Source organism: Stegostoma tigrinum, chromosome 1, assembly GCF_030684315.1.
Source record: "Stegostoma tigrinum isolate sSteTig4 chromosome 1, sSteTig4.hap1, whole genome shotgun sequence".
NCBI lineage: Eukaryota > Metazoa > Chordata > Chondrichthyes > Orectolobiformes > Stegostomatidae > Stegostoma > Stegostoma tigrinum.
In genome coordinates, this window is record NC_081354.1 from 82,923,386 (window position 1) to 82,950,992 (window position 27,607).

At 40.0% G+C, this 27,607-nt stretch overlaps 1 protein-coding gene across 11 annotated transcripts in view; it reads right to left on the reverse strand.

Moving 5' to 3' along the window:
* LOC125456915 (LIM domain-binding protein 2) overlaps window positions 1–27,607 on the reverse strand; it is a 263,846-nt gene that overhangs the window by 35,128 nt on the left and 201,111 nt on the right. For 8 of the 11 annotated variants that reach the window (XM_048540520.2, XM_048540502.2, XM_048540494.2 and 5 more), the window contains 2 exons: window positions 27,474–27,557; window positions 25,788–25,883 (listed from right to left, as the gene is read on the reverse strand). In XM_048540520.2, the coding sequence (XP_048396477.1) occupies window positions 25,788–25,883; window positions 27,474–27,557 (180 nt within the window). The remainder of the gene's footprint in view (window positions 1–25,787; window positions 25,884–27,473; window positions 27,558–27,607) is intronic. The other 3 variants (XM_048540561.2, XM_048540552.2, XM_048540528.2) reach the window with 1 other exon arrangement.

Here is a 27,607-nt window from a genome sequence, read left to right on the forward strand (position 1 = left end):
CCCTAGTCCTGCACTCATCCCTGGAACATCTGGACCACAAAGATACCTAAATCAGACTCCTGCTCATTGACTACAGCTCACCTTCAACACCATTATCCCCTCCAGACTGATCTCAAAACTAAGAGACCTTGGTTTTGGCTCTGCCCATCGCAATCGGATCCTCAGCTTTCTGACCCACGGGCCGCAATCAGTAAGGATAGGTAACTGCACCACCTCCACAACAACACTCAACACTGAAGCCCCCCCACAACAAAGATGCATCCTCAGCCCCTTACTGTACTCCCTGTACACCCACAATTGTGTGGCCAAATTTGGACGAATGTCATCTACAAGTTCACTGATGACACTATTGCAGTGGGACAGATATCTAACATTGATGAGTCAAAATATAGAGGGTTTAGTGACATGGTGACGAAAACAATTTGCCTCTCAATGTTGGCAACACTAAAGAACTGATCATCGACTTCAGAGGAGAACACACACCCACCTACATCAATAGAACTGAGGTTGAGAGAGTGAGGAGCATCTCCATCCTTGGAGTGAACATAACCAAGAACCTCTCCTGGTCTTCCCACGTAAATATGACAGTCAAGAAGGCACAACAATGTATTTTCTTCCTCAGGAGGCTCAGGAAATTTGTCATGTCCATAAGGTCCCTCACCAACTTCTACAGATGCATCATTGAAAGCATATTGTCTGGGTACATAATGGCCTGGTATAGCAACTGCTCTGCCCAGGACCAGAAGAAACTACAGAAGGTTGTGTGCACAGCCCAGACCAGCACAGAAGCCAACCTTTCATTCACGGACTGCATTTACATGGCTCATTGCTTCAGAAAGGGTGCCAACATTTTCAAAGACCCATTGCACACCGGTAATGACCTCCTACAATCTCTTCCATCAGGCAAAAGCCTGAACACACACATAAACCAATTCAAGAACAGCTTCTTTCTGCCTGTATCAGACTGTTGAATTGACTCTAGCCTCAAATAATGTATCCTGTATGCCTCTGACTCTTTTTGGTCTGTACATCCTTTGCCTGCTATGATCTGCCTGTACCGCTCATGAACAAAGATTGTCACTGTATTTCAGTACATGTGACAATAAAATCAAAATAAAAATCAAAATAAGTCAGCTTATCAATTACATTCAATGAGCAGTTGAGGCTAAGACACTGAATATGTTCAAACCCCGGTTAGACAGATTTTTGGTCTACAAGAAAGACAAGATTATGATAGCTGGCAGGAAAATGGAGTTAAGCCTACAATCATGTCAGCTGTGATCTTACTGAATAGCAGAGCAGATTCAATAGGTCGAGTGACCTAGTCCTACTTCTATTTCTTATGCTTTTACATCGGTGAGCCTCTAAGTTTGTTATCCTTTACACCAACACTTCTACAATAATTGTCTCTTAATCTATATGAAAGATACTTATTTTGCGATATCATTGATTACCTTTAAATTATCTGAAGGCTCTAGACATTGTTAATTGTTCAAAGATTACAGGCTGAATCTTCCCTATTCTCAGCTAAATGAAAGTTGTATCAAGTTTTTTGGAGTACTTTTTGCTGCAGGTTTCTTATTGTATCTTACGGCATTCACTTCATTAACTACCAACTCCACCCATTTGGTGTCCCTCTCATTCAATTCTATTCCTAACCTTACCAAGCACTGTTCCCAGAACAACCTGCCTCTGGCAGGACACCCTGGAATTCAAATGCATCCCTTACACTGATGCCATCTTTGAAAGGTTGTTGTGCACCTACACAACCTCTGTTGGACTGGGGGAGACAAAGTCATAAATCACACGACAGCAGATTATATTCCAACTGGTTTATTCGAAATCACAGGCTTTCAGAGTGCTGCTCCTTCATCAGGTGAAGCAGTGCTCCAAAAGTTGTGATTTCAAATAAACATTTTGGTCCATAGCCTGATGTGGTGTGATGTCTGACCTCATTATATTTGGCAGTAGACCTCAGTGAAGTCAAGGGCTATATATCTTTCTCTCAGGTAGTCCCTGCACAGTAAGTCAAGGGCAGCCCCTGGGCCAGCACCTCCACATTATAACTATGACAAGCTTTATGGCTTTATGTCTGCATTAACAGCACAGCAATACTGAGAACCTGGTATCTCTGGTTGAAGGAGCAAAGCAAGACAGAGATAGTGAGAGAATCCAGGTAGCCTCAAAGTGAGTGAGCAATATGAACGCAAATGACCAGTCAGAGATGCATCCTGATCCAGTCTATAAACTGGGATTGTATCCATAAGTGTACATTGTCCTTCTTCTAGTATTACAGTGATAGTTATTATTACAGCTAGAGGTATAGCATTGAAGTCAGAAGGTACTGTAAATGGATTGGAAATGAACCATGAGGGTTCTTAGAGGCTGGCACATATTGTACACCAATTTCCATGGATGTGGGGTGTGTGTGGCAAGTGCCTATGGAAGATGCCTGAGATGATAGTACCTGGTGTCCAACATTGAGGAGGTTTGGAGAAAGGGACAAAATGAAGTTGCCAGATACCCATTTTGCCTTCCATGTTGAGAATTCGCATTTTTGGCAGTTTTATTAAGATAGGAAGCTGAATATTAATGAGGCAAGTTGCATTAATAAGATGTCTAACAAAGTGTGATCCCCTGAATTGCTACCTCGTGAGAAAGTCACCTCATCATTCAGCAAAAATTTAAAACACTGGGGCACAGTAAGCTATGGACCAAGTGCAGGTGAATGGAATTAGTGTAGTTTGATGTTTGTTAGTTGGCATAGAACATGCTGAGCCAACAGGCCTGTTTCTATGTTGCATAACTCTATGGCTCAAAATGAATAAAAGATGGAGTGAGTTGCTCCCGACATCAAAATCAGCCTCGTTGGACTTTCCGCACAATTCTGCCACAAAACTTGCCACAGCCTTTGTCATTCAAACCCAATGTTCCCTATAAATTCTGCAGCCACTCAAACATCCAGTGCATGGCAATCCGTGTGCCAACATGGATCACAGCATTGACTTCCAGTTCTGGAACTTGTTGCCATGCATGGAGCTTGAAGATCCCTGCAGAAGAAAAAACATTAGGGAGAGTGCAGCTCAACCCCCTATAAGAATACGTTCTATGTGCTTAATTCTTCAAATTTCAATAGTGCAAGCCATATTAATGTTGATCAAATTGCACAAAACTGGTTGTAGTTTCAAAGAAATAGCTGCATGAAGATTGGTGCAATAATTTAGATCCTACTCAGAAATGGATATATTTCCCAGACTGTATAGATTTGTTATAAAGATTACACAATGCTTCATTTATTCCCTTTTGATTCTACTTCCTCTTTGGACACAACTCAATGTAAAAGGAAGGAAATTCCATCAGAGGTAATTTTTGTCCTTGATGCTTTCCCTTTACAAATTAAAATAATAGAGTACCCCATGAATTTCTTTAATACATTATAAAAACAAAATGCTTCAATTTTATAACATCAATTTTGTGACATACATTTTTAAAAATCAGCCAATCTAATTAGAAGATATTTTCATTACATCTTTGTGTAATGTATTTACACAGCAATGGTAATGCCACTATAAATCTGTTCCTATTCATTTTTGTCCGAGTTTGTTGTTGAAAACTCATTTCAAGTGAGGTTCTACCCGTAAGAAAGTCTTTCTCTCTTTAGTCGAATAGCATGCTAGTGTAAGGTGCATGTGTCTCTGTGTTTCTTTAAGTGGTTGTACTGCAAATGCAGGGTGCATGGGTGGAAGAGAGATTGGAATATTGAACAGGTCATATTGCTAAACAGAAGCTTTCCCAACTGTCACAAAAAAGGAAGCTCTCACAATATGTGACATTGATTTTCTTTTAACTTTCAAATTTCCAGATTTGTAAATAGAAAAAATTATGATCCAGCAGTTAGATAACACCCAAAATTAATTTTATTAAATTTTCAATATACTTTCCAAAGAGTTGCAAAGAGCAAAGTGTTCCAGTTCTGGCTATAGAACAGCATTTCCTATGTTACAAATATGTCCAGTTTCCTCCATCATATTCCAAATAAAACATGCTAAGATTTCATTTCCCACACTGAGAAGCTGAATGAGAATGAGAATTAGTTTGAGTACATATAGTAGTCACATGCATTAGGAACAAATTGAAACCTTCGGTTTCAAATATTTTAATATTTCGAGCCAATTGTCATTGGGAATTACAGTTCAACTAAGTCTAGCCGATTTGAATCTATTTTATCAGAAGAGGAAAGTCAATGTTTCAAACCCAGAATGTTACAAGGCCCTTCAACAACAATCTTTATGTGACAGTTACAAGGTGGACAACTATTCTTCCCTCTAAACTTCTTTCCTTTTCAGTCCTAACAGGTCACACACATCCTGGAGCAAAAAGACTGAGCGCTTCCAATTTCCAATCTTCCATCAGGATCTCAATGGAGCTGTGAAATTGAACCTGCACATTTTATTTTGTATTATCATACAATGATGTTTCAGGTTATATAACATGTCAGTCTTGAAGAGTATACCTCGAGTTCACAATGGTTACATTTTCTCTTCTTACACGACGAATTGTGAACAGTTTGATACTGGCTCATACGTTGCACTGACTCAAAGCCAGATACCTCTTAGCACACAGCAATAAAATTTGCATCACCTTCACACAACATAAAGTGCAAACTTACAACCAAATTCCACTAATCAACAGCTATTGTGAGATGAATAGAAAAGAAAATGGAATCTATTTTAGTAGCTATAAATTAACTATGAAGTTAGGCATTGTGCCTCGTTATCATTTTCTTGTAAACAAATTTATTTGAAATTTTGCATAGTGGCTGGCTGAAAGCTGACTGAGCTTTCTAAATAACATATTATCGTTCAACGTTGGAGTGTTTTGACTGCAATTATTACAGAAATGTCATTAATGATGCCACTCAAAAAAAAGGTTTACTTTTTGGTTCAAAATTATTTGGATAAGGGGGCTAAAAATATGTTTATTTATGAAATATGAGGACACCAAAACTGCTTTGTGCATAAAGAGCAGTTAATTATTTTTTCCACACGCTCTTGTTTGAATTTTACAGCCTATAAGACCATAAGACTTATAGGAGAAGAATTAGGCCATTCAGCCGATCAAGACTGCTCTGTCATTTGATCATGACTGTTGTGTTTTACAATTCCATTCTCCATAACTTTTGATTCCCATACCAATTAAAACACCTATTTAACTCTGTTCTAAATACAGTCAGTGACCTGGCCTCCACAGCCGTCTCTGGCAATGAGTTCCACAGATTCCTCACCCTCTGGCTGAAGAAATTCCTCCTTATCTCCATTCTAAAGGGTCGTCCCTCCGCTCTGAGGCTCTGCCCTTGTGTCTTAATCTCTCCTCATGGTGGAAGCATGTTCTCCATGTTCATTCTACCTAAGCCTCTTGGAATTCCGTTAAGTTTCAATCTGATCCCCCCCCTCATCCTTCTAAACTTCAGAGTACAAACCCAGAGCCCTCAGCACCTCACCTATGACAAACCCTTCATCTCTGGAATTATCCTGGTAAATGACTTCTGGGCTCTCTCCAACACCAACACATGTTTCCTTAGATGCAAAATCGCCTTAAATTGCTTCCAATATTCCAAATGTGTTCTGACCAGAGCCTTACACAACCTCAGAAATACATCACTGTTCTTGAATTCTAGACCTCTTGAAATGAATGCTAACATTGCTTGTGACTTCTTTACTGTCAAATGAACCTGCACGTTAACCTTAAGAGAATCCTGAACTAGGGATCCCAACTCCATTTGCGTTTAAGATTTCTGAAACCTTTTCCTGTTTAGAAAATAAGCTATGTCTTTATTCTTTCTACCAAAGTGCATGACCTCACACTTGCCCATATTGTACTCCATTTGCCATTTCTTTGCCCACTCTCCTTGCCTGTCCAAGTCCTTCTACAGCATTCCTGCTTTCTCAACACCACCTGTCCCTCTGTCTTCATGCTTTTTGCAAACATAGTCCTCAGTTTCTGTGTCCAGACTGTTAATGTATAGCATGAATAGATTTGCTCCCAACAAGGACTCCTGCAGAGCTCTACTAGTCACAGGCTGCCATCCTCAAAAAGACCCCTTTATGCCCACTCTCTGCCTTCTGCCAGTCAACCAATCCTCCATCTGTGCCAGTACCTTGCCCCTAACACCAAGGGGACTTATTTAGCAGTTTCTTGTGAAGCATCTTTTTAAAGGCTTCTGTAAATCCAAATAGATCACTGAGGATGGTGTGATGTACAAATGGGATGGTCTGCACCTGAAGCACATTGGGACCAACATCCTTAGAGGTGGGTTTGCTAGTGCTGTGGGAGGAGTTTAAACTAGTCTGGCAGGGGGAGGATACACAGACCCTTGATGCAGCAAAGACAGATCATGCTACAACAAAGGAAGCAAGTCATAATGAGTTCAGCTATGTTAAGTGTCAAGAAAGTAAGGTAAGGCTAGGTGGTCTTTAATGCAAGGAGTGTAATAGACAATACTGATGGGTTAATGGTAATGGATTGACACATGGAAGTATAATGTTGTTGCCATCACAGAATCATGGTTGAGGACTGGCAACTCAATATTCCAGGGTATAGGATCATTAGGTGAGACAGAGGAGGATGTAAAAATGGTGGTGGTGTAGCACTATTAATTAAGGATGAATTACTGAAATAAGGAGAAATGATATCTTGGAATGATGCTTTGTGGGTAGAACTTAGGAATGTTAAGGGGCAGCAACTTTACTGAGAATGTGTTATAGGTCTCCAAAGAGTCAGCAGGAAATAGAGGAGCAAATATGTAGACTGTTCACAGAAGTACGCAAGAGTAATAATCGGGTAATTACCCTCGGGGATTTCAACTTTCCCAACATAAATTGAGAGAGTCATAGTGTTAAAAGTTTAGAGGGGACAGATTTCTTGAAATGTATCCAAGGGAGTTTTTTGCACCAACATGTGATGGCCCAACAAGGGACGGCACAGTGCTAGATCTGGTTCTCGGAAAAGAAGCCAGAGAAATCTTCAATGTGGCAGTGGGGGAACATTTAGGCGATAACAACCACAATCCGGTATGATTTAAATTTATTCTTGACAAGGAAAAAAGATGGCCTACCGCTTTGGATATAATGGAAGGCAGAGTTTATTAGCGTAAAGCAGGATCTGGCCAAAGTAGAGTGGGAACAGCTACCTGTGTTAAAGTCTACAGCAGGACAATGAGGATGGGGTATCATTCAAAAAGGAGCTGGGGAGGATATAGGTCCAACATGTGCTTTTTAGAGGGAAATGTAGTAGCAATGAGTTCAGAAGGAGTTCAGAACACCCTGGACGTCTAGGACAGTTCAGGGCTGGAAAAAGAAGAGGAGTAGGGCTTTTAGCAAGTCCAAAGAGAGCAATTCCACTGCAGCTCTGGAGGAATACAGGAAGTGCAGGAGGGAACTTAAGAAAGCAATTGAAAAGAAGTGGGGGCATGAAAAAGAACATGTAAACACGATTAGGGACAATCTTAAGATATTCCATAAATACCTTAAAGGGCAAAGGTTAACCAGGGAAAAAGTAGGGCCTGTTAGAGTTAATGGTGCCTATGTGAAGGTGCAAGATGTTGGAAAGGTGTGAAATGAATACTTCTCTTCAGTCTTCACTCTGGAAAAGGAGAATGCAGGTATGTAATTCAAGAAGAGGGGCTGCAAGAAACTTGTACAGTTTGACATAGGGATTGGGGAGGCATTGGAGACTCTGCCAACATTAAAAATAGATACAGCCCCTGGCCCGGATCAATTGCATTCCAGGTTGCTGTGACGAGGCAGGACATTACAGGGGCTCTGACACAAATTTCTGATTCCTCTCTTGCCACAGGGAAAATGCCAGAGGACTGGAGGATGGCAAATGTGGTCCCACTTTTTAAGAAGGGTAGAAAAGACAAACCAGAAAATTACAAACTGGTGAGTTTCACATCAGTGGCAGGGAGACTATTGGAGAAAATTTTGAAGGAGTGAAATGGAAAGAGCAAATTAATACCCATTTAGAAAGGAATTGGTTAATTAGGGGTAGTCAGCATGGCTTTGTCAGAGGGAGGTCATGCCAACAAACTTATCAGAAGTCTTTAAAAATGTGATCTAGTGTGTTGATGAAGTAAGCACAGTTGATGTAGTTTATACGGATTTTGGCAAAGCTTTTGACAAGATCCCACATGAGAGATTGGGAAAGTTAAACCACACAGAATTGAGGGAAACTTGTTAAGATGGATCAGAACTGGGACTCTTATTTTTATATATAGAAATGATACTGATGAAAATGTAGCGGGAATGTTAAGTAAATTTGCAGAAAACACCAAGATTGGTAGAGTAGTCAATAATAGAGAAGATGGTTGGAGGTTACAGGAAGATATGGAAGTATACAGATATTTAACCCTGAAAAGTACAAGGTAATGCATTTTGGAAGAAGAAACAAGATGAAGGAGTTTTGAATGAATGGCAGGACATTGGTTAGCTCAGAGGAACAGAGGGTTTTGGGGTAATTATTCATAGATCCCGGAAGTTGGCAGAGTACATGAATACGATAGTTAAGAAGGAAAATGGGAAATTTGCTTTCATCAGTCATGGCACACAGTGTAACAGCAAGGAGGTAACAGTGGAGTTGTACAGAGCATTGGACAAGCCACAATTGGAGTACTGTGTGGGGGTCTGGACACCTCACTACAGGAAGGATATGATAGTGCTGTGGGGTTACAGAGAAGGTATGGGATGGAGGAATTGAGCTACAAGACTAGACAGCCTTAAATTGTTTTCTTTAGAGGATACTCAGGAGGTACATGATTGAGGTGTACAAGATTGAGGGACAAGCAGCATCATTTTGCTCTGAAGAAAACATGAATTGAGTGTCTGTCTCAATATTAAAAACCTGCAAGACATCAACAGACATACTCAGAGCCAATGCAGACATGAAGGATTGAATAGCTTCCTTCTGTGGTGAAACAATTGTGCAATTCTAAAACACACCTCACACAAGGTGAGCAAGAAAGAAAAGACTTAGGGCGCAGGCATGAGCCAGTCAGCCAACTTTTGCTGTTGTTCTGGCAGTCGAAAGCATCCACTCTGAATTGCAGACTAGCCCAATTGACAGGCTATGACTGTGGTTGTTCCTGCAGTGTCATGATAAAATTCCATGGGTAGAATCTAATGCGGACATGAAAAACGTGAAATATGACAAGAAATCTGAGAGAATCACATGAGAAATGCAGTGAGGTCTTTTTGACATTGAGAGCAACTAGTTGCACTTTCCAACAGAGTTTCAGATGTCAGATGAGATTCTTGCCAGGGAATGCAAGAGGTTTAATAATAATGATTACTGTTCATTGTCACTGACGTTAACATTATAACTAACTTGCTAACATCAAATCTTGCTTCACTAATTTGCAATTTTTTATCAAACCATGAAACCATAGCAACTAGATGCTGAAAATTGAATCCAGCTCTCCGCTTGCTCCTCTGGATCTTCACCTTAGGCTCAGAGCACACTCCACGGCACAGGCAGCATGCACCCTATGTCTATGGATGCTGGCATCCAACTCATGCCAGTCTCTCTGCATCATCATAGCACATTTCCAATAGTGCACTTGTGCACTTTAATACTGCTATTTTGAAGTGCCCCAATGCCTCTCATTGTAAAGCCACCAGAGGATGTTTTTGCAGAGAAGGACAGGCACACACTCATAGGTTACATGTCAAGCTGCTCACTGGCTCTCTTTGTGCTCACTCATCTTGTTATGGCCCCAGTTGATGTTATTACTGGACAAGTCAGGTCCCAAACTGAAATATGGCTCGACAGATCATATTTTGTCTTTTAAAACGTCAACTTTCTTGATCATCTGATGCTGCCTAGTCTGCCGTGTTCCTCCAGCTCCACAGTGACTACAGTTGGAACCTGAACCACTGATAGTGCACACAACTATCAGTGCGCTCTTCACAGGCAAAGTGTCATCTTAGAATCATAATTGGAATCACATGGATTTATTGTATATCAATATCATTTTATAAAGTTGTTATTTTTCTGCAGAATATTCATAATATGTTATAAAGTTGAAAGGGTTCATTTGCTATTTGATCAAGTAAGTTGAAAGAGTATTAGCTCCCAGGTCTCCTTTAAAAGGAACAGGAACTGAGATTACACAATTGAAATAAAAGTAAAGAAAGGAACAGAAAATGAGAGAGACATCCAAACTGATTGACATTGAGAATGAAGCGACAAAGAAAAGTCAGAACTTGGCAGAGATATTCTCTTGTAGTGTATACAATTTAACAGTTTGATTAATAGAACACCGCACATGTAACTATTTTGGTCTACATCATTATTGTGAGTTTATATAATGATACAGCAGTTGGAAGAGTGTTGATCAACAGTAACATATATGAAGCACACTTCTGGAATTTTATATATTTCAATAATGCACCGACCATTGTGAAAGTATCAAGTCTCTTCTGTTTTTTTCTATACTGATCAGATTTTATCTTCCCTATTGGCAGGTGTGTGCATGTGTATGTGCATGTGCGCATGTCAGTGTGTCTGCACATACATGCACGTGTGTGTGTGTGTCTGTTGGGGTGGGAGGGGGAGGCGGGTAAGGCTGTTGGTGTTCACTCCCTTCAACAAACTTCATGGGAGCCCCAGATCCTGGACATACTTGGGCTCCTCACAATCATGTAAAATCCAGTCTTTGTTGCATTTATGTTAAAAGTCAATAACACTAAAAAGCTAGTGTTATTTGTCAAGCAAAGACTTATCAAAGACTTAGGGCACAGGCATGAGCCAGTCAGCCAACTATTGCTGTTGTTCTGGCAGAGTCGAAAGCATACGCTCTGGATTGCAGACTAGCCCAGCTGACAGGCTATGACTGTGGTTGTTCCTGCAGTGTCATGATAAAATTCCATGGGTAGAATCTAATGCGGACATTAGCTGTGAAAGTCAAGAAAACACAGGAGTGTCTCCGGGTGCTGCAGTCTCCATGTTCACCCCAACTTATCCACATTTTTGACAGCTTGCCTCCAGCAATTTAACACTGAGCAGCATTAATTCTTTAAAGGTAAGTCTCCTGCAACTTTCACAGGAGGAAGATCCATCCAAGACAGCAAGAGAACTGACACCCAATCAGATTGCAACAGTTCTGTTGTCATATTTGGTTACAATGGGAATTTTCACTTTCAAGTAATTAAATATTATGTAGTATTTTGAAGATATTTCTGAGAAATAACATTCATTAATGCAGATGTTGAGACTGCATTGATTCATCAGTGCCAGTTGGCAGAGGTGACCATTGCTAGATTACAGCATTCCCACGGAGCTTGTAATAGAATTCACATACTATTCAATGTCCATTGTCAGATGTATCATTTTAAAGCAAATCAACCCCAAACTGATATAGCCACTAGTTGACCATTAAACAAATGATCTTATTAAAACAGTATTTATTCTCCCAGTTAGTGGTAAGGATGGATTAGGGGTTATGTTAGACCATAAGTTGCTGATTTTGTTTGAGAGTACAATTCTACTGCTTCTGATGGGCCACAATAGATACCCAGTCATGGATACCCAGTTCGGAGTAGCTGGATCTGTGATAAAACTATCCCAAAAAGCATAGTTGTTTGACTAAACTCTGGGAATGCAAACGTATGTGTGTACCCAGATTCTGGGTAGTGTTCTCGAGTAGTGTTTGGCATGAGCCAGCTGATAAGCAGCACTCTTAACATTTTACTGTTTCCTCCAGGATGTAATAGCAGAGATACAAGCATGCAGAACGAATTGGGTGGGGAAAACAAGAAACAATACCAGGATTTGGATCAAGGAAAAGGAGGGAAACATAACCCATAGCGTAAGTAACTGTGTCAATGACCCCCTCCTCCTCCCCACCACACCCATTCCACTTCTCAAAGTCAACAGTAGAAGCCTAAATCCAAATGATACTCTACAACATAATTCCAATTAATATATTTTACACACAATCTTATGCCATTGTGAATAATTTACATATATTGTGATCATTATGCTGAGGAGACCCTCGCCAAAGAAGAATAACCATACAGGTCTGCGATGTGTAAGTGGTAGTTGGAGAAGTGGCTATCAAGAGATTACAGTTTTAACAGTCAAACAGGCTTTTACTTCTGATTCCTTGGTGATTTTTTCAATTGTCTTTAAAATTATTGGATAGATCTTGCCACATTGGCCATTTGTACTGATTTTGGTGAAATGTAAAATTTTATTCCACTGCTTTTCAAAAGCAGTGTTATACTTGTGGCCGATAGATCCAGGGCTGCACTGATGCAATATTAGGATATATCCACAAATGATATTATTACATTCTCACTTAACTATTATGATTGCCAGAGCTATAACACTACTGATCGCTGTAGTAAATAAGCTTTATATTGTTATTTATCTTTATCCTGATAGTGTATATAATGGTGAACATCCCTGATATTCATTGGGAGGTGGGAAGATGTGGATGAGATGAAAACCGACCAAAGAATCTGGCAAGTCTGGGTACAGGAAGGTTCTGCCTCTCTTAATGGCAGAGTTCCATTAACATCTTATAGGTCTGACCTTCACTCAACAACTGGCCAAGTAGACATCCTGGTTAGTGGCTGGAAGAGACAACAATGCAGGAAGCTGCTGCCAGGAACACTTGAAGGCAGTCCTCGGCAATCCTTAATGAGATCAGAAATCAAGTTTGAGACTTGGAAGTTAGAAAGAAAGAGAGGCCAATGATCAGGAGAGCTGGGGTCAACTAGAGATCAGGGATAATTGGAGGTTGTGGGGGAGAGTGGCTCATGAAAGGAGCTGGGTGAAGCTTCAGCCTGGCTAGAATCCTGAAATAATCAATATGACTGGGGAGCAGTTGACTCCAGCCTGTTTCAGCATCAATTTTCCCAATCCCCGGGAAACTCAAGTTGCAAAAGTAGATTTCAAATCAGTTTCTTAAATAAACTGTGGGAGTTTAATATTTTTAAATGCTTCAGTCAATATTATTTTCATGTGTTATGGCAAGATTGCAGAAGAACAAAAAGGAGAGACAATATTATTGATTAATGAGAACATTACAGTCTTTAGAATGAGTTGATGTCCTAGAATCTATTTGATTAAAGCTAAGAAATAATAATGGTACCATTACTTTATTGAGTACATTGGACAGGACACCAGCCATTGGGCAAGGTATAGAGAAACAAATTTTCAAGAAAATTATAGACACATGCAAAAAACCGACCGGGTAATTATAGTTAGGAACTTTCAATATCCTATCATAGACTGGAACAGAAATAAAGGTCTGAGAAGAATGATACTTTCTAGACTGTGTTCAAGAGAATTTTCTATTTCGGTAATATTTTAGTCTGTCGAGAAAGGAGGCATCACTGGCTCTGTTTCTGGGGAATGAGAGTAGCCACGTAGATCAAGTGTCAGTAAAGGGAACGTTTAGGGAAGAGTAATGTTAGTACAAGATTTAGAATAGTTATGGAAAACACAAGGAGCAATCAAAGGTAAAATAATGAACTGGTAATGTGCTAAGTCCTGTAGGTACAGCGCTCTTCCATGAAAATGGATCTGGCTCATGTAGATGCGAATGAAAGTTTGACAGGGAAATTACAATGGAAAAATGGGCTGTTTTTAAAGAGGAGATAGCTTGGGTATGGTAAAAGATAACTTCCATGAGGAGAAGGATAGGGTAAACAAAGCCAGAGCTCACTGCCTGACCAAAGACAGATGTAAAGTCAGTAATATAATTAAGAACCAAGTTGAATACAGAAGATTCAGACAGGAAGTAGAAAATGAATAGGTGGAGCAAAGAGAAAACTGAGATGTGAATAGTAGTTACCATGAAAAGCAATCCAAAATCTTATACAGCAGTGACAGTAGGAGCTGCTGACGCTGGAGTCTGAGATAACAAGGTGTACATCTGGATGAACACAGCAGGCCGGGCAGCATCAAGGAGCAGGAAAGCTGACATTTTGGGTCTGGATCCTTCTTCCGAAAATTTCAGAAACTTTCTGAAGAAGGGTCCAGACCTGAAACGTCAGCTTTCCTGCTTCTCTGATGTTGCCTGGCCTGCTGTGTTCATCCAGCTCGACACCTTGTTATCTTATACAGCAGTGTTTTGTTTGAGGAACCACATTTACAATTTTTTTCTCATGGAAGAGCTAAGTGAAAATTTCCAGAAGACAAGGTGTGGCACAACAGCAGACTTGAATTTCAGAAAAAAGTTTGATAAAGAGAAAATATAATTTGCTGAAGAATAACAGGCATCAAACCAATAATTTGCTAACTAAGAAGATTAATAGTTGATGGAAATAAGGAGAGTCAATTAGTAAAATCTTTTCAGCCTCTTTGCTTAAGAAACAGAATTAGAAAGACAGAGACCAAACCCCAAGTCCAGGTCACAAGGGAATGGAGAGAGGACTGGAGCTGAGTTAAGGACTTAAGTTTAACTAGTAACTCTGGTAGGGCATACTCTGAGCTGGCCTTGATGAAATATGTACAAAAATGTGGGCAGCCTTTCATCCTGGCTTCCTTCCTCTCCTGGGGCGAGGGTGTGGACATATTTCCCAAAAAGGGAGAAAGGGAAGAGCATGTGTGCGCATCTAGATCAAGCAACTCGCTTGTTCTCTAATACAGATTTACACACACATACTCACACTTACTCTCATTTGTACTCAGTCTCACTGATTCATGCACACTCACTCAGGCAAACAGACTCACTCGCACTCTCCCTCATTCGCACTCGCTTGTATAACAACACTCACGCTCTGTCTTATTTGCACACACACACACACACACACACACACACACATACACACACACACACACACACCTCACTTATGCACACTCCCTCTCTCTTCTCTCACTCACGTACACTCCCATTCATTTGTGCATGTTCACATGCTCTTGTTAATTCTCACAAGCTCACATACTCTAACACTTTCACACACCTTTAGTCACTTGTACATGCTCATACATACCCACTCTCACACACACCCAATCTCTCTCATGTACATACATTCATTCTCTCGCATGATCCCACTTATTTCCTCACACTGTCACATTCTTCCATATGCTCTCACTCACTGTCTTTACAATTGTACACACATTCTTGCATTCACGCCTGCACACTTGCTTATACCCTACCTCACGTGCTCCATTTCGCTTGTACTATCTCATTTGCACACTCCTATTCACTGATTTTCATGCATTATCTCACATACTTCCAGACTCGCTCTTAATCAGAAACACATTTGCACTCTTTCATACTCTCAGACACTCACTTGCACATTCCTATTCACTTGCATACACTCTTGCACACTCTCTCGCATATACATTCTCTTTTGCAGGCTTCCACTCACTTGAAGGTTCTTTCTCACTTGTCCACTCACTCTCTTGGATAGTCAACCACCTGCATTCATTACTCTCTTTCTCACTCAGTTGTGTACTCTCCCTCTTTCCCATTGTTTCTCTCATGCGTACGCTCTCTCTCTCCCTCACATACTCTCTTTCATTCAGCTGCACAGTCATTCACACATACGCCCTACTCGCACTCATATATTCTCTCACTCACACAGATACTCACTTGCAAATATAGTTACTTGCATACTCATTTTTGTTCACTCACTCGTGTTCTCTTCCACTCAAGCACTTTCATTCACCCACTCTTATTCTCATATTTGCTCTCATTCACGTGTGCACTCTCTCCATCATTCACTTGGTCATGCGCGCTCACTCACTCATTTCTGTTGTATATTAGCCAGAATATTGTAACCAGGCTGCTATTAGCCTTTTTACTGCACCTCAAATCTCAATCTCAGACTTAAATTTAACAAATTATTGTGTTCCTAATAATGACATCCAAGGCATTTTTCCCATTCATTAGTTCCTAGAACATATGCAGCATTGAAGTAGAAATACCACAGTCATTTGCAAGAAATTCATTATGTTAACGGTTTCAAGACAAAAGCATGGTTCGGCCACACTTGGAATATTGTGTCCAGTTCTGGTCACCTCATTACAGGAAAGATGTGGAAGCATTGGAAAAGGTGCAGAGGAGATTTACCAGGATATTGCCTGGAACGGAGGGAAGGTGTAATGAGGAAAAGTTAAGAGAGCTAGGGATTTTCTCTTCAGAACGACAAAGGATGAGAGGTGACTTGATAGAGGTGTACCAAATGATCAAAGGTAGAGATAGAATAGACAGCCAGAGACTATTTCCTTGGGTGAAGGTAGCTTTTACGAGGGGGCATAGTTTTAAAGTGAAAGGAGGTAGATACCGGGGAGACGTCAGAGTTAAGTACTTTACTCAGAGAGTGGGAGGGGCATGGAATGCATTGCCAGAGAGGGTAGTGGAGTCGGCCTCATTAGGGGCATTTAAGCGGCTATTAGATAGGCATATGGATGATAGTATAAGGTAGCAGTGGAAGTTCGGTAGACTTTAGGTTTCGGGTAAAAGTTTGGCACAGCATTGTGGGCCGAAGGGTCTGTACTGTGCTGTCCTGTACTGTTCTATGTTCTATGATTTCAAGTTTCCCTAGTTCCGAGTTAGCTGAGTTTTTCTTTATTGACAGCTTTGATATTATTTTCTATTCTTTGCAGCATCCCTCTTTCTCCTAATCGCTGGAGCTTCCCTCTCTTCCCCATCCCTTGAGGCTTCCCTGACTTCTTTTCCCTTTGCTGACGACTTCCTCCCTAACATCAATGGATGCATCTGACTAAGCTTCTGGCCCTAGGCTCTCAGCTCTCTGCACCTGGTCTCAATTCCTCAGCTCCCTGCTCATGGCCCCAGGTACTGGACACTTGCCCCCAGCCCCAGGGAACCCAGTCCAGGCCCTAGGGAGCTCCCTCACTGTCAGCACTTACTTATCCTGCTTTGCCTCCTCCAATCAGAGTTTGTTTGATGCTATCAGAACAACCATGAGATAAATCCAGCCTGAAGTTGGATTAGCAGCTCCTCCCCACTTCCTACCATTCATCTTAAGGGGGCAACCTTTTACCCACTCTCATCTCTGAGTGAAGTTCCTTCAGCATTCAGGGATTCTGACTTCCCTCTGTGTATTTTCATTGTTGATTTCTTCACAGTACAGACCATATTTTGACCAACAGAGCACACGCATAACCTACTTTCAAAGTACTCTGTTCGGATATATATGATTATATCTTCATGCTCATAGTCAATTCCTTTCAGCCAAAGTTAGTAACTTGAACTGCAAGTACAATGAACTAAATCTAATAATGGATAAAATAGACACGTAGAAACAAACGACAGGAAATGACAGTAGGGGAAGGAAAGGATCAGAAGCCAAAGGAAATTAGATAAAGATGCAAGGAAGGATTGAAGACAGATGGAGCAGTGTGATGGTGTACTTCCCAGAATAGGCAAGTTACCAAAGTTGAAAATCAACTTGAACCTGTGCAAGTTGTTCAGTGGATTTTTTTTATTCATCGATCAGGCAACAGTATGTGCACATTTTCAGTGGTAACTCTTCTGAGCAACCTCACAATAATGGAAGAAATGTGTAAAAGTTTTAAAAGCTAAATTTTTCAGAATATAATCACTAACCTTAAGTTTTATTTATATAAATGATTCTGGCATTACTATCTGGCACAGGAACATTTTTTTTAAAAAATCATTCATGGGATGTGGGCATCATCAGTTAAGTCAACATTTATTGCCCATGACTAACTATCCAGGGTGACCATAATGCTATGGGTCTGGAGTCACATATCAATCAGGCTGGGTAAGGACAACATATTTCTGTCTCTAAAGATCATTAATAAATCAGAAGGAGTTACATAGTCAGATCAGGCCAGCTCTTCATTCCTGATACTTATTCAATTCAAATTTCATCATCTGCTACATTCCCCATTAGTGTTCAGGATTACTAGTCCAGTGACATTCCCACTACATCACCATCTCTCCCCAATTAAAATGCACGACAAATTACCTTTAGTGGAAAGGTTTTATGCAAATCAGTTTTACAGCACAGAATGCAACAAAACCGTAACAGGTAGACAGCGTGGTTTAAGAGGGCACTTAACACGCCCGCCTTCATTGCTCAAACATTTTGAGTATAGGAGTTGGAACGTCATGTTGAGGTTGTACAGGGCATTGGACAGGCCTCGTCTGGAGTACAGTGTGTACCTGCTGGTTGCCCTGTTATAGGAAGGATATTATTAAACTGGAGAGGGTTCAGAAAAGATTTACCAGGGTTGGAGGATTTGAGTTAAAAATGTAAGCTGGATAGGCTGGGACCTTTTTTCACTGGAGAGTAGGAGTTTTAGTGGTGACCTTAAAGAAGTTTATAAAATCATGAAGGACATAGGTAAGGTGAACAGCAAAAGTCTTTTCCCTAAGGTGGGGGGGTATAAAACTAGGAGGCACTTTTTAGGTGTGAGGAGCAAGATTTTAAAACATGAGGGGCAATGTTTTTATACAGAGAGTGGTTAGTGTGTGGAATGAAGTGCCAGGGGAAGTGGTGAATATGGTACAGTTAAAGCATTTAAAAGACATTAGTAGGAAAGGCTTGGAGGAATAGGGGCCAACTGCAGGCAGGTAGGATTAGTTTAGTTTGGGAACATGGTTGGCATAGACTAGTTGGACCAAAGGGTCTGTTTCTATACTTATATGACTCAAAGACTCTAAGGGAAGAATGATTAAACATTTGAAGAATGTGAAGATATAGGCTGTCATTTCTTACTGTAGACTCAGAATTGAAGTTCTAGCTGGAGGCAAAGTGCCCTTCGGTGATAATCTTGGCTATTTTAAAATCCTAAATTTCAGGAGGAACAGGATGGTAAAATGATTAAAAATTCCTACAAGAACCTACACCACCTTTCTGTCCATTGCCATATTAGATAAGATTGTAAAATCTTCACATTTAATGTGTGCCAATTGGTGTTATATTAAGTGGATACATCTGTAATTCTATTTTAATCTGATAATACACGATATGAAACCTTTCCAGTGAAACATCTCCTGAACAGTCGTCACTGGGCTCAAAATATTAATTCTGTTCTCTCCACAGGTACAGCCAGACCTCCTGAGTTTCTCCAGCAATTTCTGTTTTTGATCCATTGAAGGGATTTCTAACTAAGATCAGTGTAGGATATTTTGGGGCCAGGATGTTCAATCATTGTATCTATGCCGCCACAAAAGTCCGACCTATTATCTCTTTTTTCTCTCTGTACCTCACCTGAGTAGTTTGGGCCTCAATCTTTGAGGGTGCTGGACCAGTTTCCAGCAAGAGACTGCTTGATTTCCACACAAATTGGATAAGGCCACTGCTAATCAATGCACGGACAGCCTGCCTATTAAATGCAAATGGTGACTGGTCACCAAAACAGTTCATGCGTTTTCATTGGTAGTATTGGCCAAGAATGCTAATTATTCTATCCACTGCCCATTTGACTCTGTAAGCTATAGTTTAGAGGCTCACACAATTACCCCAATATGTCAGGTCACAAAAAGACGCAGTCGATACTTTAACAAATATATTATAAACTGGCTTTGGATCTGGCTTGCATGCAACCAATTAAAAATTTTCCACTGAAGTTTATCAAGATAACCACCAGTTTCCTGGATTTGCTGGCATTATGCCAGTAACTTTCCTGCAAAAGGGGTGGTAGGGTTCATCTGTACAATTGAGCTGTTTGATAACAATTTCAATAATACGACTGTGACGAACTGGATGTCCGCCCTCTATTAACTATTATGTTTTGAAAACAAAATAAAAAACATCCCTGATGCCACTCTTCTGTATTGCAGGAAGCCAGTTTCTTAACAGTGATAATATAAAATGTATCTGATATTAACACTTTGAATGCAGAGGCAGCTTCCATAGCACAGGGAAAGTGCTTCTCTTAATCGAGTATACTCATGTTAAATCTTAATTATGAATGTTGGTTACAAAGTAGAACGCCCATCACAAATTGCTCCCTTGCATTATTTTGTGAGTGATCTAATAAAGTGCAAAATATTTTCTATTTAACAAAAAATCTTCTAATCCTCAAATGAGCAATGGGAACTTGAGGAAATGTGAAATGAGAAAAGCCCACTTAAACCACTGAACCCAATCTTTCTGAGCATATTGATTATGATTCACACTGTCTTCAGTTCTGCCTAATTTATTTATTTTATCCCATGAGAAGGAGATGAATAACTGCAAATAAAATTTCTACACTACAGAATAAACAACTCTCCAAATCAGAATATTTCCTCCCCATACACTCACCCACAGGATAAGATGGAAAAGCAAAATCAATGACCTTTAAACAGGAAGCTGGATAAATATCTGATCAAAATCAGGAAGACGACAACATGAAGATAAAAGTATCACTATTATCACTGTTCAGTTGTAGCTGTGGAATGATGGTTAAATACATTGAAACAGAGTTAAATAACAGTATTTTGGTTTTGGAAGTTATGCAGTGCCATGAAATTACCTTAGGGAAATTGAAGCACTACAAAATTAAAAAGGGTCCAGAGTGCATTCAGAATAGAGACAATGTAATACAGAACAAGAACTCCATATTGCTGTTGATCTTGAGTAGAAGTGTTCCCAGATTTCCTGATTAGATAGCAAAATAATACAATACTTTCCATGTTTCAATATAATGTTAACGATTAAATTATCAAATCTTAATTTTTCTGATAATTCTCATGTATTAGTTAGCACTAGCATGCTGCAAATTTCCTGCAAAGTTTACAAAACTGAACCAAGGAATACGCATGGACAACCAGAAACCTAATAATGTTTTTAAAGTCCTGGCAATGAGCAAGGGAGGTCGTAAGTGAGCATGCAGCAGGAAAGCTTCTCATTGGTCAAACAAACTGACAATGCAGTAGGTATGGGAGGGGTAAAGAAGACACACCTGGATAAATAGCCACAACTTACCTGCCCAAACTCATTGCCATGAACATCAGCCATTTTGAGAGCACAAAGATGGCGCAGGTTCCTTTCAAATATAAAATTACCTCATAATTATTTCACATTACTTTCCACAAGGGCATAAGACCATAAAAAAGGCAAAAAAGTAGGCCATTTGGCCCCTCAAGCCTGCTCGACTATTGATTAGAATCGTGTCAGAAGTCACAAGACATTAGATTATGGTCCAACAGGTTGATTTAAAATCACACGCTTGCAGAGCGCTGCTGCTCCTTTGCCAGGTGAAGTGACTTTATCCGACATAGGAGCAGTGCTCTGAAAGCTTGTGATTTCACATAAACTTGTTGGGCTATAACCTGAGGTAGCAGGAACTGCCGATGCTGAAGCATCTGAGGTAACACTGTATGGAGCTGGATGAACACAGCAGGCCTAGCAGCATCAGAGGAGCAGGAAAGTTGACGTTTCGGTTCAAGACCCTATAACCTGGTTTTGTGTGACTTCTGACTTTGTCCACCCCAGTCCAATACCGGCACTTCCAAATCACCGCTAGGATCATGCCATATCTGAGATTCCTCACCTCCACTTTCTTGTATTTTCCTACAACACTTGATTCCTCAACTAATGAAGAATCTATCTGCCTCAGCCTTAAATGTACACAAGGACTCTGCCCCCACAGCTCTCAATTCAATGAGATCTAAAGTCACTGAAAAAAGAAATTCCTCCTCATCTCAGTCTTAAATTTGCACCCCTTCATTCTGAGACTATGCTATTTAGGAAGGACATAAAACTGAAAAAGTTGGAGGGAGGGAACAGCTCTTTCATTAGTGATGGTACAAAAATAATACGGAAGGAGGCCTAAGTTCAGGAAGGCAAGGTGTGGAAACCATTTGGATAGAAATGACAAATTATAAAGGCAAGAATTCACTTGTGGGAATTATTGTGAAGACCTCTAACAGTAAATACATCGTAGGGTGGGGTAAAAATTTGACAATTAATGAGAGCTTGTCAGAATGGCCCGGCATCGATCACGGCAGATTTTAATCTTCCTATCAACTGGAAAAGTCAGAAAAGTAGAACTAACCTAAATGAGGAGCTCATAGAACATTTGTGGGATAGTTTCTTAGAACGGCACATTCTGAAGCTTACCAGAGCAGGCTATACCATGCCTGGTATTAAACAATGAGATAAGATTAGTTAATGATGAGCAGTGACCATAATATGATTGAATTTTACTTCCCAACACCCACTACTTTTAAAACTTTTAAAAATGTCAAGGGGAATTATGAAGACATGAAGGCATAGCTGGCTAAAGTGAATTGGAAAATTAGTTTAAAAGACTGATCAACACTGATGCAGTGGCAGGCATTTAAAGAGATATTTCAGGCAATACAGAATAGGTACAATGCGTTAAAAAAAATTCCAAGGGTGGAAATTATCATCAGTGGTTAACTTGAAATTTTGATGATAAGATCACACTTTAAGAAAAAACGAGAGAATTGTCCAAGGGCAGGTGGCAGATCAGAAGATTGAACAGAATATATAAAAAGCTGAAAATTATCAAAAAATAAACAAAAGAAGGAAAAAATTAGACTGAGAAAAAGTTAGCTGAAACGTATAAAAGCATACAATAAGAGTTTCCATAAACATGTAAACGAGAAAAGGATTATTAACGTGAGCTTTGATCCTATAGATAATGAAACTGGAGAATTAATAATGGAAAATAAGGAAATGGTCGACAAATTGAATAGGTATTTTACATCAGCCTTGAGTTAGAGGAAACAAATAACATGCCGAAATCAGTGATAGAAATGAATACTTGGTGCATTAAACAAGTTATAATTATCCACCCACAGTCTGACCTCCTCACAGCTTCTGCTGAGCCTGATTTACCTTTAAAATGATCATTTCAAAATCTGAATGCATGTATCTCTATTTCTACATTTTACCTCCTTCTGTCCATAGCCAGAAAGGTTTCACAGGATTCCAAGCACAATCAGTGTTAGGATTTATGAATTGCTGAGACAGAATAACAAAAATGGATTGCATTGTAAACATATTTTAATTGATAATGGCAGATCCTGCCAGAGCAGACAATAGTCGAAACATGTCGAAATGCAAGCAAGTTTATTATGACCAATTCCTGTCATGACTGTAATTACGTTACATAATTTGTAAATAAAAAAGGCTAATTTAACTTTTAAAATGGACACATCATCTTACAAGATGATTCACAGAAAGTACACAACTGTGTTGTTAAGACTAGTGTGTTATTTAGGAACAAACACAATGAGAGGCATTTAGATTAACCTTTGCACAATACATTCGGTCTTCCAAAATATATGTGAATTTAAAGGGCCTGAGAAAAACGGGAGACTGAAAGGACACACACAGGAAATTCCATGATAATGGACTTTGCGTGGTGGACGAATATTTCGCTCAAGTTAAATAGTAGTTATCTTAAGCTTTGATCTGTATGAGGCAGACTTTGAGGGAGCAGTTGAACAGAACTCCAAAAAGAACTCAGAGCCTGTGTCCCATTTAAAGGGAACACAAGCAGCAAGCAGCTGAAAAACTGCTATGAAAACAAAAAGAACTGCGGATGCTGTAAATCAGGAACAAAAGCATAAATTGCTGGAAAAGCTCAGCAGGTCTGGCAGCATCTGTGAAGAAAAAATCAGAGTTAACGTATCAGGTCTGGTTACCCTTACTCAGTACTGATGGTAGCTGGAAAAACGTCGGATTATATGCAGAAAATAGGGAAGGGGATGGGTTCGAGAGTAAACGATAGGATTGAGCCCGAAGAAAGAGCAGTTGAATAGACAAAGGAGTTGATAGTGACCTGGCTAGGAGAGTGAATAGCTGTTAATGGGGACTGTTGGTGACTAACAACAGCAGGTGTGTAATTGCAGGCAATGTGATAACAAGGTCTGATGTGTGGGACAGGGGGCTAGGACATGGGAGAGTTTAGGCCCTAAAATTATTGAACTCAATATTGAGTCCAGAGGGCTGCGGAGTCTCCAAGTGGAAAATGCGGTGTTGCGCTTCCAGCTTGTGCTGGGCTTCGCTGGAACACGGCAGCAAACCAGAGACAGAGATAATAAAATGTGAGGCTGGATGAACACAGCAAGACAAGCAGCATCTCAGGAGCACAAAAGCTGACATTTCGGGCCTAGACCCTTCATCAGAGAGCCCCTCTCTGATGAAGGGTCTAGGCCCGAAACGTCAGCTTTTGTGCTCCTGAGATGCTGCGTGGCTTGCTGTGTTCATCCAGCTCCACACTTGGTTATCGACAAGCAAGTTTCTGCAGTTAGTTACTTTGTTTAGGTTTAGGTCCACAATTGAACAAATGAACACCGTATGCTCGTGGTGGGCGTGGAAAACTACAAAAGAGAAATTTAAAGGAAACCAGTCAAAAAAAAGGACCAAAACTTTTTTAAAGTGTCAGAAAACATCTTAATCTATTACCTCTCTTGTTAAAGATGAAGGGGAAGGGTGTAAGAAGTGGCACGAAAAAATGAAGGAAAAGAAATAAGTTCAAGGCATGAACGTGCAGGGAAATGGCAGAGCAGGCTAACACTTGAATCCTGGAATTGGAGGCTCCTGCAATGATTATAATTATCTGTCCACTGCACCATTCTTGTAGATCTGCATTGCAAAATTCCTGCAAGTTTACTACCATTGTACATGCCTTATCTACAATTCAATCAGTTAGTCCTGCATTCAGTTACAGTTGTAGATGATCCTACTAAAGTGATACAAAGGAATAGATAACAAAGTGTGAAGGTGGATGAACACAGCAGGCCAAGCAGCATCTCAGGAGCACGAAAACTGATGTTTCAGGACTAGACCGTTCATCAGAGAGAGGGTATCTGATGAAGGGTCTAGGCCCGAAACGTCAGCTTTTGTGCTCCTGAGATGCTGCTTGGCCTTCTGTGTTCATCCAGCTTCACACTTTATTATCTTGGATTCTCCAGCATCTGCAGTTCTCATTATCTCTGATCACAAAGGAATAGATGTTGGCTATCCCTTGAACCCATTCTGCCATTCTCCTAACCAAACTTTATTTATCTGCCTTGGTGCCATTTCTCTTACTAGCCTTGTCTAAAACTATGAATGTGAGATTTTAAATTTTAACTTTTCCAATTGATTAAGATTCAACAATTTGTTGTAAGAAAGCTATAGAATTCCATTCCTTATATTAACTCTGATAAGACTGCATAGGTCTAAGTGATTATGTCCCACCATCACGCCAACACCCCACCCATCCGCCAGGGGAATTAGTTTCTAGCCAACCTTTTCAATTCTTTAATCTTTATAAACATGTCAATTAGATCACACCTTAAATTTCTAACAGTATTCAACTCGTGTAGTCTGTTCAACTTGCCCTCCTAATTTAACCCTTTTACGGTGAGAATTATTCTGATGAATCTGTATGATGCAATTAGCACTGCTCAGAATTGACCATGATACTGAGGGTACCATCTAATGAGAACTTTATACAATTGTCAGACAATTTGTATTCCTTGGTATTCCAGAGACAGCATTTTATCTCCATTTCTCCTGACCTAAACACAGCAGCAACAGTTTGTCACAGTGTTTTAACCGGTAGTATTTCATGGCCTGCAGGTGTGATTGGTGGCATCTTATCAGGTTTGGCCAATCTGGGTGCCAGGTTGAGTGTCATGCTTTCTACAATGGTTACTTGGCATTTGCGGAGCTGAGTGGTGCCACGGAATTCATTAGCCTGCCTCATTTAGAAAATTGGGCCGCCACATGCACTAATTACCCAGCAAAATAAGTTATGTTCACAATTGGTCTGCAGATGCAGATGACAGAACCCTGACAGGTGGGCACAAAGCACCTCTGGTGCAGCCTGACCTGCCTGGCATCCCTCTGTAGATCCTCTTCTTCTTTTTCCAAACACCTCAGATAGGGGAATTCCCATTGAGTAACCCATTGGTTGCAGTAATGGTGCTGGGGGGCAAAAGAAATTGAACAATTGGCACAAAAGCTCATCAGAAGTGCCACAGAAAAAGATACCGAAATGGTCAGAAAATGACTTACATATTAAAGATTTAAGTTACTTACCAGTGTTGCTGGGATAAGCTACCACTGAACTGATTCCCTAATAATTCGAAGTTCCTCTCAATATTCAATCGACACTGACACCAATTTGAGATTGTAATTTCCTACAAGTCTGTTCCCTTCACTCTTGAAACCACATCATGCCAATAAGGTCGGTGGATTTCCACTGGGACAGTATGCATTTTACACATCTGGATTCTTGATTTAATGCTACTGCTTTTGGAGACCAATGATAGAAAATGTAGACTATTGTTTCCAATCTACAGTAGAGCATCTGGCCTGGTTTCATTATTTGAGGAAGGAGTCTGTTCGCTGCTGCAATGCAATTTGTACTGAATTAAAAAGGTCGGGCAAGTCCCTGGTATTAGTGAATCAAAGGAGTCTGTCTCTATCAGACAAAGAACACTGACAGACTGGCACTAGAATGTCTCCTCCTACAGAAGCTGAAGATAGCAGAGCCACTATTAAAGGCAGCAGAAGTGTTTTGCTTTAATTGTGAGGGGTTTAGAATGAGGTTGCATCAATATTGTTGGAAGTCTTTGATTTAGAAGGCAAGGCGAGGCAGCTACTCCCAAACCTGCTTCCTCCATCTGAACCAGCTGTCTCCCTGCTTCTGCCTTGTTTTGAACTTACCTGGGGTTGACAGTATTGCGGTAGCAAGGCAAGAAAATTAATCATTTTCCCTACCCTCACCATCTGCTCCCTGAATTTAAAGGTTTGGGCAATTGGCTTCCCTGATTGGGTGGGTAAAACGGGTCCAGATCCACCATCAGGTCATCCCACTCTATTTCCACTTCTGATTTTGCATACTACAGCTAGAAAAATCCAGCATTCAATTCTCAACTCTTCAAAAACAGCAACCTCTTTGCCTTACTCAATTAAAGATCCTAGTTCATTGACAGCAATTGCAGGAAAAGTCATAAATTAATGGTCAAATTAAATATGGGCAATGCAATCATAACTTTGTTGCTAAACAATATTTTAAATGAATTATCAAGTTTTTGTTTTAGTATAAACACTATATGGTCAATTCAATTACAGCACTAAATAAATGAGCAAAATATAAATATACACATGAAAAAAATCTATATAATCGACTACCAGAAGTGTGCACTAATAAGGCTATTGTGACTAGTTTATACATTTTTCAAAATAAAAGTTATTGAAAGAAGTATGTTTTACCCAGCACTAAATCTGAAATACATCACTTCAAATAATTAGATCATTTTGAAAAAATCTGAGTGATGCAAATAAATAGTCATCAGTGTACATTCATTAATATGTCTTTTTCTGTCATCAATTTTTACATATTTCTTGCAGTTAGTTCCATCTTCCTTGCATAAATAAGCTGAATACCCACCTTTAGATGTTGTAAGCATCTTTCAAATGAAGATAATAGATGTAACAACTTGGATTTGACTCTGAAAATGTTACTTCTGTTGGCACTTATCAAATAAATCTCTAGATTACTGATCTTACCCTGAGGTAGTTGAGAGTGAAGTTAGTCAGCCCCATTCGAGTGATGTTTTTGGACAGTTGTTCCAGCACCTGAGGATCTTGTGCCTGAAAACAGCAGAGAGTTAGAGCATGGAGGACCTGATAAAACAAAAGCA